General features: G+C 41.5%; 1 protein-coding gene across 1 annotated transcript in view; it reads left to right on the top strand.

Moving 5' to 3' along the window:
- Nucleotides 1-17,949, top strand: part of MCM8 (minichromosome maintenance 8 homologous recombination repair factor) — a 46,639-nt gene extending 28,690 nt beyond the window's left edge. The window contains exons 14-19 of the mRNA XM_080813180.1: nt 629-824; nt 3,585-3,804; nt 4,105-4,314; nt 5,402-5,478; nt 15,148-15,337; nt 17,640-17,949. Coding sequence (XP_080669306.1) covers nt 629-824; nt 3,585-3,804; nt 4,105-4,314; nt 5,402-5,478; nt 15,148-15,337; nt 17,640-17,732 — 986 coding nt within the window. The 3' untranslated portion in view covers nt 17,733-17,949. The remainder of the gene's footprint in view (nt 1-628; nt 825-3,584; nt 3,805-4,104; nt 4,315-5,401; nt 5,479-15,147; nt 15,338-17,639) is intronic.
- The last annotated feature ends 354 nt before the right edge of the window (nt 17,950-18,303 follow it).

Genomic DNA, 18,303 nt, shown 5'->3' on the forward strand with positions numbered 1-18,303 from the left:
ACCTTGAAGTTTTTGCTCAAATGTCCTCTCCTTACCCAGAAAACTGATCTTACATAATTATGCCCGTGTCTTGCAGTTGTTGAAATAATACTATCTTTTTATATGACTGTATCTTATCTCACCTGTTTGAATGTAAGTCTTTGAGCTTTTTGAGGGTCACTCTCATATCTTCATTTTTATAGCCCTCACAACACTTGCCTGTGGAAAATGCTGAATGAGAAAATACTGAATAAAAGTTAGTTAAAAGGAGTGTTTTGTTTGCTGTAAAACAGGCACAAATTCTCAAATTCATAATTTTTTTTTTAAAGATTTTACTTATTTATTTATTTATTTGACAGAGAGAAACAGCCAGAGAGGGAACACAAGCAGGGGGAGTGGGAGTGGGAGAAGCAGGCTTCCCACGGAGCAGGGAGCCCATGTGGGGCTGGATCTTGGGACCCTGGGATCATGACATGAGCTGAAGGCAGACGCTTAACGACTGAGCCACCCAGGCACCCCTGACAGTTCATAATTTTAACTGCTGGAAACAATTACAAATAATTCTTTATTATGAAACAGTTTCCATCCTGTAAGATTTGGAGCTTGACCAAAGAAAGCTTTTGTCTGTATTATTTTACTGTGATTATAGGTATTTGTGGGATAGATGAATTTGATAAGATGGGGAATCAACATCAAGCCTTGTTAGAAGCTATGGAACAGCAAAGTATTAGTCTTGCTAAGGCTGGCATGGTTTGTAGCCTCCCTGCAAGAACATCCATCGTTGCTGCTGCAAATCCAGTTGGAGGACACTACAATAAAGCCCGGACAGTTTCTGAGAATTTAAAGTAAGTCTCTTCAGATATTTATACCTTTAATATAGTGAATCCTTATAAATCAATAAGAAAAAGATAATGGAAGACATAATAGTTCGCAGAAATGAAACCCTCCAGTAAATGTACAAAAACATGTTTGAGCACCCAAATTAAAACAATGAAGTACGATTGATAGCTCTTAGATTGTCACAGATTTCAAATATTTATAATCATTGACAAAGGATTGGAGAAACGGGTCCTCACATATTCAAGTTAGCATACGAAAGGACAACTGGCAGGTTTATCACTATTTCTCTTGAGAGAGCAAGCATGAGCAAGTGGTGGGGGGTGCAGAGGGAGGAGGAGAGAGAGCTCAAGCAGGCTCCATGCCCAATGCAGAGCCTCAGGGCTTGATTTCACAACCCTGAGATCATGACCTGAGCCAAAAATCAAGAGTTGGACGCTTAACCAAATGAGCCACCTAGGTGCCCCGTTTATCAGTATTTTAAAAGTACATTCACTTTGTTTTAGCCAGTTCTACTTTTAGGAATCATACCCACAGAAGTAGTCATGCAAGTGTACAGAGATATATTTAGAGGTGGGGTATGATGGCATTATCACAACCAAAAATCAGAAACAACTTAAAATGCCCTTTGATAAGGAAGTGGTTAAACTATGGCAAGGCTGTATGGTGGAAAGTAACAATTACAGAAACGGAAGTAGCTTTGTATGTGCTGATAGTTCTGTGCTTTACTGTTAAAAGAGCACATTACAGGGGCGCCTGGGGGACTTAGTCATTTAAGCATGTCTTCAGCTCAGGTCATGATCTCAGGGTCCTGGGATCGAGCCCTGTGTCAGGCTCCCTGCTCAGCAGAGAGCCTGCTTCTCCCTCTCCCTCTGGGCACCCTCTGTTTGTGCATGCATACTCTCTGTGTCTCTCAAATAAATAAAATCTTAAAAAAAAAAAAAAAGCACATTATATTCTTATAAATGGGGTGTGATCCCACTTCCAAAAACAACATTTGTATATGCTTTCTCCTCTAATTTCTTCTGTGTACATTGGACAAAAAGTATAGGAAGGGGGAAATAGATTGAAATGATGCAGGAGTGAGAAAAAGGACAAAAGGATGCCTCATGTGAAAAACTGGAAGCTTTGACAGATAATGTATAAAGAAGATGTGGTATAGCTTCACACAGTGGAATATTATGCAGCCATCAAAAATGAAATCTTACCATTTGCAACGACGTGGATAGAACTAGAGGTATTATTGCTAAGTGAAATAAGTCAGTCAGAGAAAGACAACTATCATATGATCTCACTGATATGTGGAATTTGAGAAACAAGGCAGAGGGGAGGAGAGGAAAAAATGAAGATGAAACCAGAGAGCAGACAAACCATAAGAGACTCTTAATCTCAGGAAACAAACAAATCTCAGGAAACAAACTGAGGGCTGCTGGAGGGGAGGGGGTTAGGGGATGGGGTGGCGTGATGATAGACACTGGGGAGGGTATGTGTTGTGGTGAGCACTGTGTTGTGTAAGATTGATGAATCATAGACTTGTACCCCTGAAACAAATAATATATTCTATGTTAATTTAAAAAAGGGAAAAAATAAAAAAAAATTGGAAAAAACTTAAATTCTAGAGGAAAAAAAAAACAGATTTCCTAATGCCTAATGTTTGATGATAATATATACCTTTACTATAGAAATGATACATAGCAAAATGTACAGTTATACTTGGAGAAGCTATACCACCACCACCCAAGAAGTCCATCTATTGGTTTTTCTTAGTAAAATGAAAAAGTGCTATATTGGAAAAATCAAAAAGATCCTATTGAACAAGGACTTGGATTCTGGTTTTTAGAGGTATCCACACCTGCTTTGGGGCCTTGGCCAATTCTTTAATCACTCTGGATTTTAGTTTTCTTGTCTCAAATAGAAGGATTATCTGATTGGTGGGATCAGGGAAGATGACAAGATGACTAGGCAGAACACAGCATTTTTATTATAATGATTATAATGGCTTGGTTTTTTTTTTTTAAGTGAGGGGAGGAGAGAGGGAGAGAGAGAATATTAAGCAGGTTCCATGCCCATGGAGCCTGATGAGGGGCTTGATCTCACAGCCTGAGATCATGACCTGAGCTGAAATTGAGGTGGCACCCAGTTTAGGAAAAAGTGGGCTTTTTTTCTAAGTGATCATGGATGCATTGAGAGACTCTTTTGGTGAGAGGAAACGTGCAAAAGATTAAAACCACCCAACTAGAAAACCTCTGGTGAATCATATACCATGTATCTTAGAATTCAAAGTCATTGTGAAGCTTACCATTAGGTAGTAATATGGAAAAAAGATCATGGGATACCTGGGTGGTACCTGAGCCATCAGCTCAGGTCATGATCCTAGAGTCCTGGGATTGGGCCCCACATTGGCCTCCTTGCTCAGCAGGGAGCCTGCTTCCCCCTCTACCTGTAGCTTGGGCTTTCCCTCTCTCAGACAGACACACAAATGAATAAATATTAATTTTTTAAAAAAACAGATTGAGAAGGGGCCTTATCCTCAACTTACGAAAGGTAGGTACATATATGGCTTGTTTACATGTTGAAGGGTGTGTGGCCTGGTGTCTCTCCAGAGTTGGTGCGTGTTATCGAATCCAAAAGCTATTGCTTGTTTCTTCAACCTAAACTTCATTTTTTAAAAGTTCTATTGACATGGAACTTGAATAGAAAACAAGTGAGTAAACCATTTTCTATTTGTTTTGATTCTAATCCGTTTCTTCTTTCTTTTTACCTCTTAGAATGGGGAGCGCCCTGCTGTCCCGATTTGATTTGGTCTTTATCCTGTTAGATACCCCAAATGAGGATCATGATCACTTACTCTCTGAACATGTGATTTCAATAAGGGCTGGAAAGCAGAGAACTGTTAGCAGTGCCACCGTAGCTCGCATAAATAGTCAGGATTCAAACACTTCTGTACTTGAAGTGGTGTCTGATAAGCCATTATCAGAAAGATTAAAGGTAAGCTTCTGTTTCTTAATCATTCAGGTTGGTTGTGTTTGAATGTCAGTGTTTGGTATGTTGCTTATTGTAGAGCAGTGGTATGTTGCTTTCATACTGAAACCTTTTATATTGCAATAGTAGGGTTCATGTAAACTTCAATTGAAATAATCTAAGCCAGCTAGACTCAGAGCTAGAACTACAGTGTTTGTCTTATTTGGAAAGTCTTTTAGAATTTTTTTATGTATCTAAACAAGTTATTTTAACAGAAAGATTTTATTTGCTATCCTTGTAATGTTGGGCCTTTTTATCATGCTTTAGGTAGCTCCTGGAGAAACAATAGATCTAATTCCCCACCAGCTATTGAGAAAGTACATTGGTTATGCTCGGCAGTATGTCTATCCAAGGCTATCCACAGAAGCTGCTCAGATTCTTCAGGATTTTTACCTTGAGCTTCGGAAACAGAGCCAGCGGTTAAATAGCTCACCCATCACCACTAGGCAGCTGGAATCTCTGATTCGTCTAACAGAGGTTTATTTTAAGTTCATGACTTTTTTTTTTTTTAACTTAAAAATGAGGGGGAGAAAAAAAAATGAGGGGAAGAAGTGATGTGATTTCTCTCAATTTCCTGCATATAATTAACTCAATTTTTCTTCGAACTAAAAGACATTAGAAATGGATGTATAAAAGTTTTTAAAAATGTTTGGCCAGGGGCGCCTGGGCGGCTCAGTCATTAAGTGTCTACATTTGGTCCAGGTCATGATCCCGGTGTCCTGGGATTGAGCCCCGCGTCGGGCTCGCTGCTCAGCAAGAAGCCTGCTTCTCCCGCTCCCTCTCCCCCTGCTTATGTTCCCTTTCTCGCTGTCTCTCAGTCAAATAAATAAATAAAATCTTAAAAAAAAAAAAAAAAGGCAACAAAACTTCCACACCACCATTTTAAAAAAAATGTTTGGTCATATCTTTTTCATAACCAATCAAAGTATAGCCACTTCTTTCTTGGCATGGGACCAGCACCTACCATGCAAGTTTTTCTTTTTTCCCCCTTTTATTGACATTTTAGACTCTTGGAGTATGACAAGTTGTTAGGTTAATTAAGGATTCTGAGATTCTAAGTTGAATATATGGAAACATGGAATGTGTCAGTATTTGATTTGATACATGACAGGTCCATAAGGATAGTACCTATTTTTCTAACAGCAGTAACATTTACTGACAGGTTCGGAATGCTCAGAGACTCTGGCAGTTAAAATTAGCTGGAGTTTGGGCTTTTTGCATTTAAAATCAGATTATCCTTCTGTGTTGTTTTAACAAATTGGTTAGGCATGATTTCCTGAAAGTAAAAGGCAAGGAAAAACCAAATGTATTTCATAATCAGTTTTTCTGAAATGAACACTTAGAAAGATATATGTTAGTAGATACAAATAGATTTTCATCCAGATTTTAAACGAGTGATTGTTTTCATACTCAAGTTTTCAGATAATTTTATTCTGACTTTTCATATTTTAGTCCCCCCAAATCAGTTTTTGTGTAAAATGAATAAATGAAATAAGCTTTGATATACTATCTGCTCAGTGTAAATATACTTTTGTTATGTAAAAATGCTTGTTTTCTTTCAAAGGCACGAGCAAGGTTGGAATTAAGAGAGGAAGCAACCAAAGAAGATGCTGAGGATATAGTTGAAGTTATGAAATATAGGTAAGATTAGCTGCTGTTTTAAATGAAATACCATCTTTTCATCTCAAATTATATATTTATTTAGGCAAAGCAAAATTATTTTTATGTAGCCCATTTGATTCTCTGAACAAACTATACTTTCTTGGTTTAAAATATCTGTGTAAATCTTTATATTAAAAATGTGTTTTTTTGAATGGGTAATACATTCACATAGTTCTAAAATAAATTCAAGAATATGTATTTTGAGAATGCTCAAAAGCAACGTCATAATAGGTAAAATCATCAGCACTTAATGACTACTAACCCTTTCAACCAATTCCTAACATATTATCTTTTGTCTGATGCATTGGTTTAGTATTACACAGTGCCTGGACTGTCCATTTTCTCTTTTACATGATTCAGTACTGGTTTTCAGGGGTCTTGTAGATGAAATTTTTACCAAGCTGGGCTTCATTCCCTCTCCAGTTGACTTCATTGTGTTGGAGACTCTCCAGTTGCCATTAAGCAACCAGGTAGTCTAGGAATTACAAGACTGTCTCATACCACATGCTGCCAGAGGTTCAGTGTACTAGCATATGACATAGAAGAGTGCCCACAAATACTGGTTGTCTGCCTGACTTCTGGTAGACCAGACCAGTAAGAAACCTAGAGATTGCCCTAACAGAGATCCTTTTTTTTTTCACTAGAAAACTAAGTCAGTGAATCTAACCAAACTTACAGAAAATCTGTATTCTAAACTTTTTTCCCAGTTAAAAACAAGGACAAGCAGTAGGGACTTCTTGTTTAATGACAAAAAGTTGCCTCTTTGTTTACATTCTTTCCGAACATCTTGCTCTTCAACTCTCCATCTGTGTGGGTGGAGCTAACATTTCCTTTTCCATTTAATGATCTCTCACCCTTCGGGCCTTCTGGCCTGACTGCGGAACAGTGTCATGTGCTTCTACTTCATAGACTTTTGGCTATCAAGCAAATCAGGGATCAAACTACCTTGTCACCCTCTTTTACCTGTAACATTCTGTTTTTGAAGCTTCACCCTTATTTAGTTTCCATAGGCCTCAGACCCCAGACATTGCCTCAAGCAGCCATCTGGTATTTCTCTACAATAAGTCCACTGGTCTGATTTGTTCTCATATCTGAGCATTACACTTAAATTACCCTTTCAACCTTTTCGATAAAAATGGTATATTGCTAATTTGTAATTGGTTCTGCATGTCTGAATCCTCATCTTGGACAGATGTTACATGTACTTTTCCATCCAAGAGGAGCTCTGTAGCATTTTCTGTAGAACTTTATATTTGTTGCTACTTCTCAAAACTGCCTTGCTGGTAACTCTGAATTAGCTTTAGGCTGTCAGTTTACTTCTATGCTTCAAAAAAAGTTACCTCGTTTTTAACTATAAACAGTACCTACGTGACATTACCAGGTTGTTTCTGTGAATTGAATGTGCTTTACTGGCTTTCATAAAAATTTTCAGATAATGAGAATAGGCGGATTCCTAGTGATTGGAATTACCTGCTGTTATTTCCATAGTATATCTCAAGACTCAGTTAAACACATTGAGAGTAGATTGCGAATTAAACTTTCCATGCTTTCTGACCTTAGTCTATACTCTGTAAGAGCAGGGACTTTATCTGTTGTATTTACCAGTGTACTTCCAGGATCCAGAATCATACCTACCACACAGTATGCCCTCAGTAAATATACTGCATTGATAGTAAAGTTAACCATAGTAATCATTTTTCATTCATTAACTCTTCATTTCAGAGTTTCTTTCTCTTGAGTTTTTTGAATGTTTGCCCTTAAGGTGTTTTTTTTTTTTTTTTTTTTTTAAAGATTTTATTTATTTATTTGACAGAGATCACAAGTAGGCAGAGAGAGAGAGAGGAAGGGAAGCAGGCTCCCTGCTGAGCAGAGAGCCCGATGCGGGGCTCGATCCCAGGACCCTGGGATCATGACCCGAGCCAAAGGCAGAGGCCTTAACCCACTGAGCCACCCAGGCGCCCCAACCCTTAAGGTGTTTTTGAACCTGTAAAATTACATTTTAACTTGGAAGCAGTAGCCAAAATAAGAAAAATCTAAACTGTGATACAGTTCATCATAGTTATCAAAGCACATAGCTATAAAAACTAAATGTTTCTGGGCAAAAGTTTACATAAGTTTTCTTTAAAATTAAAAATATCCCAGGAAAGGGACACTTGGGTGGCTCAGTTGGTTAAGAGACTGCCTTTGGCTCAGGTCATGATCCCAGGGTCCCGGGATTGAGTCTGGCATTGGGCTCTTGCCTCAATGGGCAGCCTCCTTCTCTCTCTGACAGTCTCCTCCCTCATGCTGTTTCTCACTCTCTCTCTCAAATAAATCAGTCTTTTTTTTTAAATATACTAGGAAGTACGGGAGAATAGAGCCATCTTGAAAGATGAAAGAAAATTGAGTTTTTTCTCTTTCAGGAAAGTGGCTCAGATATTTATAAATCTTCACACCTGAATCCATATAGCTCAGATTCAGATCCTACATATGCCACTCATTGGCTCTGTAAGCTTTGGCAAATCACTTACCTTACTAGACTTTCCTTTTTCATCTGTAAAATGGGAATAAGAATAGTCCCTAAATCAGAGGATTGTTGGGCTAACTGGGATAGGATATGGTGGTTAAATATAATTAAGGTGAACATTATAAGTTAATAATTAACATAATAGCATAAAGCATTTTTGAAAAGTATCTTATGAGAAATAAGCTCTTGTTCTGTTATGGAATGGGGACTGGATCCTGGACAAAAAAAACAAGCAGCATTTGGAGATCTTGAAGGATCACAGAGGTCAGAGGTTTATTTTATGCTGGCGGGCTCAGAGGAGAGTAATCTCGCAAGGTCTGAGCCCTGAGCACAAACAAAGGGGGTAGTTTATACACTTTTACTTCGATATATCTGTGCCACTCTTACGGCTATGGCCTGTGGGGCTAGGTGGGGCTAGAGGAAAACCTGGAATGGCCCTGGGGCCGGGACTTGGATTCCCTTGCTGGATTGGTGGGCCACCTTAGAACACAGATTTATTTTCTTTATCATTCCCCTCTTTGATGCCCTTTTAAACACCTGGTTTAGAGGGCATCATTTTTATCATCTATGGGGCAATAGTAAGGAGCAGCTGGAGTCTGATCTTGGCAATGTGAGCAGTGATAAACCTGGTAAGGGCATTAAAAATACAAGGACCAAATGCTACTGTGAGGAGGAGCATTAGGAGGGGGCCGATAGGGGTGGTGAACCAAGGGAACCATTTGCTAATAATGGTAATGTGAGAGTTGAGAGGTCCCCCCGCCCCCGCCAATGCCAGGTCGGGCAAGCTAAAGGCAGTGAGGAGGAACAGCACACCACATAGCAGAAGAACAGGACGGACTGGGGTCAGGAAAACCGTAGTGAAATGTGCTTAGGAGTAGACAGCAGTTGTGGGTCCACAACCTTAGTTAGAGGGAGCCATTGTAGCTAGCCTGACAGCAGATAAAACCTGTGGACAAGTAAGGGCAGTAAAACACCCTAGGGTTACTTAGTAAACAACAATAATGGCAAGTCTCTGGGGGAAAGTCCAGTCAGAAGGGGCAACAGTATAGAGTCCAACCCCTAGGATGAGGAATATCGTGCTGATGAGAGCTAGGGACCACGGCAAGCAGATGTCTATTATTTGGTGGGGTCTCGCTGGAGATGAAGCCAGAGCAGATCTGTAGGGTTTGACTGGACTTTCCACTGGTGTGGCTCTTCATCCAAGTGATGGGCTTTTTTTCATTCTGGAGTGTTGGACCCACAGGGTGATACCAGAAACCTTAAGGGTAGTAAGGGTGGTTAGAACAACAGTGTGAGACCCTGTCCACTGTGGTTTGAGGGGGGTCCTTTTTTTAATCTTTGATCTAGACTGCCTGGAAGGAGTGTACCTGGGACCCTAAGGAGATTGGGGCCCTCTCAATGGTGTACCTTTGTAATTTATTTAAGGTGGCCCCAGGGCCTGAAGGTTGTGTGTGTGTGTGTGTGTGTGTTTTAATCTCCAGTTTGATGTAAGTTTCCTGGAAGGCTCCCCAGGCATGGGGGAGGCCATCCATATGCTAATTTGAAAGGGGGGTAATGTAGAGTCCCAGGTGTACAGCAAGCATGTAGAAGAGGGGGTAGCAGATTTGGCCATGGAAGGCTAGTCTCCTGACAAAACTTTGCTAAGGTTCCCTTGAGGGTGTGATTCATTTTCTGTTTTCCCTGAGCTTTGGGGCTGGTAGGCAGTGTGGAGTCTCCGGGTGATGCTGAGAGACTTGGTTAAGACCTGTACAGTGTCTGCTACAATGTGGGCCCACTGTCACTATGGATTGTTAATGGCAGGCTGAACTGGGGCTCGATCTCCCACAAGAGGACTTTGGCTACTTCCCGGCTTCACTCTGTCCTGATCCGGAAGATTTTGACCCTTCCAGAGAATATGTATACTTTTACTAGGAGATATTTGAATCCTCTGCTTGGCTGCATGTTTGTGAAGTCTATTTCTAGATCTTTGAAAGGGGTTACTTCCATCCCCAGACACCTGGCAGGGGCCGCGGTGCAGGTCGAGCATTATTTTTAGCACATGTTATGCATTGCTTACTGGCTGCTCGGCATAGTGCTGGCTGCTGGCTGATGTAGTAGTACTTTTTGGAGAGCCTCTAATGCAGTTTTTTCCAGGTGGGTGAGTTTGTGGTATTTTTTGACTAGATGCCTTCCTGTTGCTGTTGAGATGAAGACATGCCCATCTGGCATCATCCACCAACTCTTTTTAGTCTGAGTGACCCCCTCAGCCATGTCCTTACTGGCTGTGGTCTTGGCAGCCTCATCTGCCAGGTGATTTCCCCATGCTATGGGGTTGTCTCCTTTCAGGTGTCCCTTACAGTGCAGGATTGCTACTTCTCTTGGAAGCCAGATGGCTTCGAGGAGTTTTAGTATCTCTTCTTTGTTTTTAATAGCTTTTTCTGTGGCATTTAGAAGGCCCCTCTCCTTGTAGATGGTCCCCTGTATATGCACAGTAGCAAAGATGAACCAAGAGGCAGTGTGGATATTGACACACTTGCCTTCATTGAGGGTGAGGGCTCGGACTAAGGCATATAGTTCCGCCTGTTGTGCTGACTGTGCAGCTGGTAATGTCTTAGCCTCTAGGACTTCAGTGCTTGTGGTCACTGCATAATCTGCTTTCTGGGCACCCTCTTGTAGGTAACTGCTGCCATCACTGAACAGCACGAGCTCTGGATTTTTTATGACCTGATCCTGTAAGCCTGGACAGCCTGCGTAGACTTCATCAGTTACTTTGGAGCAGTTATGGTCTGGTTCCCCTTCTTCCATGGGGAGAAAGGTTGCTGGGTTTAATGTCCTTACTGTTTTGGATTCTCACAGAGGAGCGTTTGGTATTGTGTTAGCCGAGAGTTGGAAAGGAAGCGGTGCCTCTGTGTGTTCATGAGGGTCGCAACTGTATGAGGGACCTTGACATTAAGTTCTTACCCTGGGGTGAGCTTGTCTGCCTCCTTAATGAGTAGGACTGTGACTGCTTGCACCCTGAGGCATGGTGGCCATCCTGCTGCCACAGAGTCCAGTTGCTTTGACAGATATGCAACTGGCCTTTGCCAGGGCCCAACAGTCTAGGTGGGTACCCCGAGCTCTTTTTTGTGTATAAAGAGATTGAAGGGTTTTTCTTATTTGGTAGGCCCAGGGCTGGAGCCCACCCCAGGGAAGCCTTTATCTCTGTGAAGGCAGCCTTTGCTTCCTCAGTCCAGGCAGGGGGTTCTCGATAAGGTCCCCCTGAGAGATCATAGAGGGGTTGTCTTATTGCTGAGAACCCAGGAATCCAGATGCGGCAGACTCCTACAGCCCCCAGGAATTCTTGTAGGCCCCCCTTTTTTTCTAGGGCTATGGCAAGGAGATGATGACTTTCTTTTTCTCTGGCCCTAGTTCTCTCTTCCCTTTGGTGAGGAGGAAACTGAGAGACTGGACCTGTTCTTGGCAGATTTGTGCCTTCTTCCATGAGATTCGGTATCCCCAGTTTGACAGGAGCTGTGGAGGGCCTTTGTGCCTTTTGTGCAGTCTTCTTGTGTGTCACTGGCGAGGAGGAGGTCATCCACATACTGGAGGAGGGTGCATGGATTTGGGACCACTGGGTGCAGGGAGACAGCTACCTCATTGATGGCCCACAGGTCTTGGACTGGTCCATATCCCCCTCCTGGCTTCTTAGCTGGCAGGAGTGGGGTATTCCAGGCCAACTGGCATTTGATTAGGGTATCTGCTTTTTTAAGTCCGGCCAGATCTTCTTGAATGCCAATCTTAGCTTCTGCTGGAAGAGGGTATTGCCTTTGCCTTGGGTTGGGCTCCCGGGATCAGTTCAACAATGATAGGGCCCAGTTCTGGGCTAGTCCAGGTGAGTTTTCTTCAGCCCATACTGAAGGGAAGGTGAGCCTCAACTCCCGGCGGGCCATTCAGCTGGGACTGGGTGCAGAACAGCCTCTGTTTTTTTCTTTTTTTTCCCCTTGGTGTGGTAATTGCTAGTACCAGAGACCTTATCTCCTTTTGCCCTGGGTTCAATTGGAGGCTGGTGTGCCCAGTGGGCTCAAAGGTTATTTGAACCCCAAGCCTGGAGAGTATATCTCAGCCCAGGAGGGGGATGGGGCAGTTAGGTAGATAAAGGAATTTCTGTCCGACCTTGTGGCCCCTGAGTTGACACTAATGAGTCTGGCAAAAGGGCTGTTGTATTTCCTATGTCCTGGTAGCCCCAAGGATGGTCGCAGTCCTTTTGCTGAGAGGACCATTGGGGAGGTAACACAGAGTGCTTGGCCCCAGTATCAACCATAAAAGTCCCTGGTTGGGCCCCCACTTTTATTTTGACCGTGGGCTCATGGGGGCCAAGGAGAAGAGAATCCGGTCCCCCTCAGTCTAAGTCTATTTCTGCAAGGCCTATGAAGTTCCCCTTCTCAGGGTTCTTTCTTGTAGCGACTGGGCTTTTGAGCCTTACCCCAGTTGGGAAATACGTTTTTTTGTAATGCCCTTTTTCTTTACAGTAGGCACATTGATCCCTGGCCAAGGGGGTTCTGGGTTTCCCCCCTTTCATTGGTTGGGACCTCTCTGCCTTAGAGACCTGCCAAAAGGGCCACTCTGAAAACCCTTTTCCAGAATGAACAGGTAGGCCTATGTGTCGGTGAGGGTGTTGGTGGTGGAAAAAGGTTGATAATACGTCATGGAATGGCCATGTTGGACTGTCCTGTGTTTATTTTGCCTCTCGGGTTCTTGCTTCTCTTGTTCCGGCATTTGGAGGGCACTTGGCCCGGCATGGGGTGCATCCTGGCTGTTGGTCCCGGGGAAAGTGAATCCTCTGGGCCTGGGGCGCCAGGTAGACTGATGGGCGGTGTAGTGTCTGGAACTGTGGGGGGCCAGGTGTAGATGGCCTTGGGAGTGCATATGGAGGGGGCAAGATCAGTTTATTCTTGGGGTCTCCAGCTAGGATCTGTGGAGGCTGTGGCTTCTGTCGGTCTTTTTGGGCCACTTGGATGAGGTGATTAAGACCCTAGCCTGTACCTACCTCTTGCAAGAGAGTCACACCCATGGAGGAGGGTCTGGGCAATTCCTAGCCAGAAGTCAATGTACAGAAGTTGGTCAGGGTGTTTTGGCTTTCCTGTTACAATTAGCTACACCTGACGAACTGTTGGAACATCCAGTGTCCATTTTTAAGGCTATCCGACATTAAAGGTGGGCCATTCTAACTCACATTCTCAATTTGCCGGGATGCATCTTAATTCCATAGTCTTCTGAAAACCCCTTCCTGAAATTTTGATCATACAGTCTAGGACTATAGGTTTACTCTGCCTTGATCCCATAGTGATGTTCCCATGTGCAATGGCGCAGAGACAGACAAAGGGTGGGTGCCCCTCCAGAGGACAGACCGATCAGATGCCTGCCCGCCCGTCCTCACGGAGGAGACTTGTGTGCCTCTAAGCCATGGCAAGTCCATATAAATCCCAGACTGGTGCCCCTAAAGGCTTGCCATAGACCCTGTGAGGTCACCACGGAAACAGGTTGGGGCCCACTCAGACTTGGTCGTCTCAAGACCGTGGAGCCACAGCATCAGTCCACTTGACAAGCCAAGTCAAACTGCACATTCACTCATGCATTCACACCCCCCTGGAGGCCCTGATATGTGGAATTCCTTTTAGAAATTGGGAAGTGATCGGTTTCCCTTTCCACCCTGACAGGAGGGCCTGACAAGGTCCTGGGGCCCCAGGCCTTACTGGAATCCAAGGTCAGGACCAGGTCCTCACCTGACAAGTCTCTTTTGAGTCTGGCAGGAACAGCAGAGTCGGGCCGGTCCAAGGTGACCAAGTGGGAGACTGCCAAAGATTAGGCAGGGTGTGTTTTTTCCATCACAACCCCTTGTTCCGTCACTGCCACACCATTGCCCCCAAACTGGTGGCAACCATGGGCCAGCGCAGTTGGGTTTCCCATTGAGGGAACCAAATGTTACGGAACACAGACTGGGTCCTGGCCAAAAAAATCACGTGGCACTCAGAGACCTTGGAGGATCAGAAGTTTATTTTACATCGGCAAGCTCAGAGGAGAGTAATCTCTCATGGTTTTAACCCCAAGCACAAACAAAGGGGTATTTTATACACTTCCACTTCCGTATCTGTGCCACTCTTGTGGCTGTGGCCAGTGGGGCTGGGGAAGACCTGGAATGTCCCTGGGGCCGGGACTGGGATTCCTTTGCTGGATTGGTCGGTCACCTCAGAACACAGATTTTATCAGTTCATTACATTTATTTACATTAATAAAATTACATTTATTATTTATTACAATCTTATTTGGGTGAGTCATTCCTATTTGTACAGCTTTCTCTTTCATGTGGGCTCTTTTGTTCAGGGAACAAAATGAAGCTATATTTTTAGAAACCCTGTAAACTCATTGCTAAAAGCTCCTTAAGGGCAGGAATTACATCTGTTTTATTCACCACTATAAGTCTACTGCCTTAGCAGGTGACCAATTTGTATTTAATTAACCAATTCCGGATTTAAATAACATTTTTGTCTGTAAGCCATGATCTGTTCCATTGTACAGGCAGGGAATCAGCGACAGAGCTGGATTATGGATGATGGCTAATTGTATCTCTGGTGTTTTCAGACTTCTGGCTAAAATCTACTATAAAGTACATATGTCTTTCTTTGATGATACTGTGAAAATAAGAGGAAGCAGAGAACTGGTGGATCCTTTCATTTCTGTCATGACTGCAAGTCTGCAGAACCCTTCTAGTTCACTCCCATGGTATTTTTAAACATCTTTCATTTGTCAGATGCTTCACTAGGAACTGGGAACATATCTTTATCCTCTAGAGCCTAAATTTAGTATGTTTAGAATTTCTTTTTTTCGTGAATCAAAAAGAATGTTCCAGGTATTTATATCACAGTTTATCAACTTTGTATTCTTAAATTTTTCTCTTCTCAAATGTACAAGTTTCTTAAAAGTGGTAACTATGTCCAAAAATGTCTTTATCTCCACATGGTTCAAACCATAGTGAATTTCATGGTGGCCATTCAGTCAGTACATGTTTAAATTTTTGCTACATGAGCCTCATGGTTATGTACACATTTTTCTTCTTACAACCTGAGACAAAAATTTTTGTAGCCATGCCACATTGGGTAACTTTGTTTTTCTCTCCTCTCATTAAGCATGCTAGGAACTTATTCTGATGAATTTGGGAACCTAGATTTTGAGCGATCCCAGCACGGTTCTGGAATGAGCAACAGGTCAACAGCAAAAAGATTTATTTCTGCTCTCAACAACATTGCTGAAAGAACTTACAATAATTTATTTCAATTTCAACAACTTCGGCAGATTGCCAAAGAACTAAACATTCAGGTATGATAAACCAAATGCTTAATAAATCTTTTTTTTTTCTTTTAAAGATTTTATTTATTTATTTGACAGAGATCACAAGTAGGCAGAGAGGCAGACAGAGAGAGAGAGAGGAGGAAGCAGGCTTCCTGCTGAGCAGAGAGCCCGATGCGGGGCTCGATCCCAGGACGCTGGGATCATGACCTGAGCCACCCAGGTGCCCCTTAATAAATCTTTCTTATGACAATCTCATGAGGTCTTTAGTAAGTATAGAACTTTTAAATTTTAAAAGGTTTGGACGACTATGGAAAACAGTACAAAATTTCCTCAAAAAATTAAAAATAGAATTATGCTATGATCCAACAATCACACTACTGTGCACTTATCCAAAGAATACAAAAACACTAATTGAAAGTGATATATGCACCCCTATATTTATCACAGCATTATTTACAGTAGCCAAATTATGGAAGCAACCTAAGTGTCCATCTATAGGTGAATGGATAAAGAAGACACAGTATGTGTATACACACACAGACACACTGGAATATTACTCAGCCATTTAAAAAAAAATGACATCTTGCCATGTGCAACATGAATGGAGCTGGACAGTATAATGCTAAGTGAAATAAGGCAGAGAAAGACAAATACCATATGATTTCACTCATATGTGGAATTTAAGAAACAAACAAAAAAAGAGAAGGAAAGACAAACCAAAAACAGACTCTTAACTATAAAGAACAGATGGTTACCAGAGAGGAGGTTGGGGGAGGGATGGGTAAAATAGGTGAAGGGGATTAAAAGTACACTTTACCAGGGATACCTGGCTGGCTCAGTCAGTGGGGGATGCAACTCTTGATCTCAGGGTTGCAAGTTCAAGCACCACACTTGGGTGTAGAGATAACTTAAAAATAAAGATCTTTAGGAGCGCCTGGGTGGCTCAGTCAGTTAAGCATCTGACTCTTGATTTTGCTCAGGCCATGAACTCAGGGTGTTCAGACTGAGCTCCAAGTTTGGCTCTGCACTCAGCAGGAATTCTGCTTAAGATTCTGTCTCCCATGGCACCTGGGTGGCTCAGTTGTTAAGCGTCTGCCTTCAGCTTAAGTCATGATCCCAGAGTTCTGGGATTGAGTCCCACATTGGGCTCCCTGCTCTGCCGGAAGCCCCTTTCTCCCTCTCCCACTTCCCCCTGTTTGTATTCCCTCTCTCACTGTCTCTCTCTCTGTCAAATAAATAAATAAAATCTTCTTTAAAAAATGATTGTCTCCCCCTTTCCCTCTGTTCCTCCCACTCCCGTATGTGCTCAATTACAGGTGCATTCTCTCTCTCAAATAAATAAGTAAATCTTTAGAAAAAAATAATCTTTTTTTAAAAAGTACATGTATTATGAGGAGGACTAAATAATATGTGGAATTGCTGAATCACTCTACTGTACACCTGAAATGAATATAACACTATTAACTATTACTGGAATTAAAATTTAAAAAATAAAGTGAAGATTGAAAAAAATAATATTTGGATGAAAAGAATGGAATAGGATTTTTTGGAGGATTTGAAAATATAAGCTTATTTTCTTTAAGCTATGAAATGAGCTGCTCAGAGCTTTTTTAAAAAGTTATCTAAAACACATACTTACCTTTTTTTCAGTATCTTGACAATTGGGAGAAACATGGCAAGACTCACTTTGCATATTTCTCTGACAGTCCCATGTGGGCAAGTCATCTTAACATCTTTGAATCTCAGTTTCCTCATTTGTTAAATAGACATGATTCCACCTGGTCTACATACTTCAAAGTTAAAGTGAAAATGGATGTAAGCACACAGAAGTTTATACGGAAAATTGCCCACTTGATTTCAGAATTGAAACTAGTCTAGTTTTTGTTTTGAAGCTAATCTAAAACAAAAATAAAAAATACTCTGGGGGCTCCTGGGTGGCTCAGTCAGCTAAGCCTCTGCCTTTGGCTCAGGTCATGATCCCAGGGTGCTGGGATCGAGTCTTGTATCGGGCTCCCTACTCAGCAGGCAGCCTGCTTCTCCCTCTACCTCTCCCCAGCTTGTGCTGTCTCTCTCAAATAAATAAATAAAATCTTAAAAATACTCTGGATCCTGGAGTTTTTATTTTTTATTGGCTCAGCTAATCAACTAGGATAGAATCTCATAATAGAATTGAAAGCTCATATGTAAGCAATTTTGTCTATGAGGAAATACAAATAAATTTATTTGCCCTAGAAACTTGAGATTTGTATATTTCTGTTTGAGAGAGTCATTTTATAAATCATATTTTTGCATATTACTTAATGGGCTGTTTTTTGATATTTTATTCCAGGTTGCTGATTTTGAAAATTTTATTGGATCACTAAATGACCAAGGTTACCTCTTAAAAAAAGGCCCAAAGGTTTACCAGCTTCAAACTATGTAAAAGGACTACCAAACCAGCACCTCCTGGGACTCTTAGCAGTTTAAAACCATCTCAGTAATAAAGAATATGTTAAAAAAAAAAAAAATACTGTTCTCTAGAAAATGACCTCCTAAAAGTAATAGGAAAAGAGTGTTAATTTAAAAAGTGACAAAGTCAGCTGCTTATTTTTTATAGCTTTTCTGAAAGATTAAAAATAAATTGTTTATATTTTTAAGTGATATGTAGTTTTATTTTTGACCTCTTTTATTCTTAGAAATATTTGATAGTTTTTTTTTTAATATTAAATGTTCCATCTGGGTAAGTATTTGCAAAGTTACATCTTAAAGTTTAAATAGTTCTGACATACCAATACTGAATATCTTTCAGAAATAAATTGAAACCAACTTTCAATTCCAAAAAAAATTAGAAATATTATATTGACATACTGAACATCTTAGCTACTGAAAAAAGTTTAAATGATACTATGTTCTATTACCAAAGCTAAATATGTACCTGTTTTAAGTCAGCAGCTGTACAAGTCTTATATTAAAAAACCAAGCAGCCTCATTAACTTACTACGCAGAAAGTGAAA

The sequence above is a fragment of the Martes martes genome, assembly GCF_963455335.1.
Source record: "Martes martes genome assembly, chromosome: 9".
Taxonomy (NCBI): Eukaryota; Metazoa; Chordata; class Mammalia; order Carnivora; family Mustelidae; genus Martes; species Martes martes.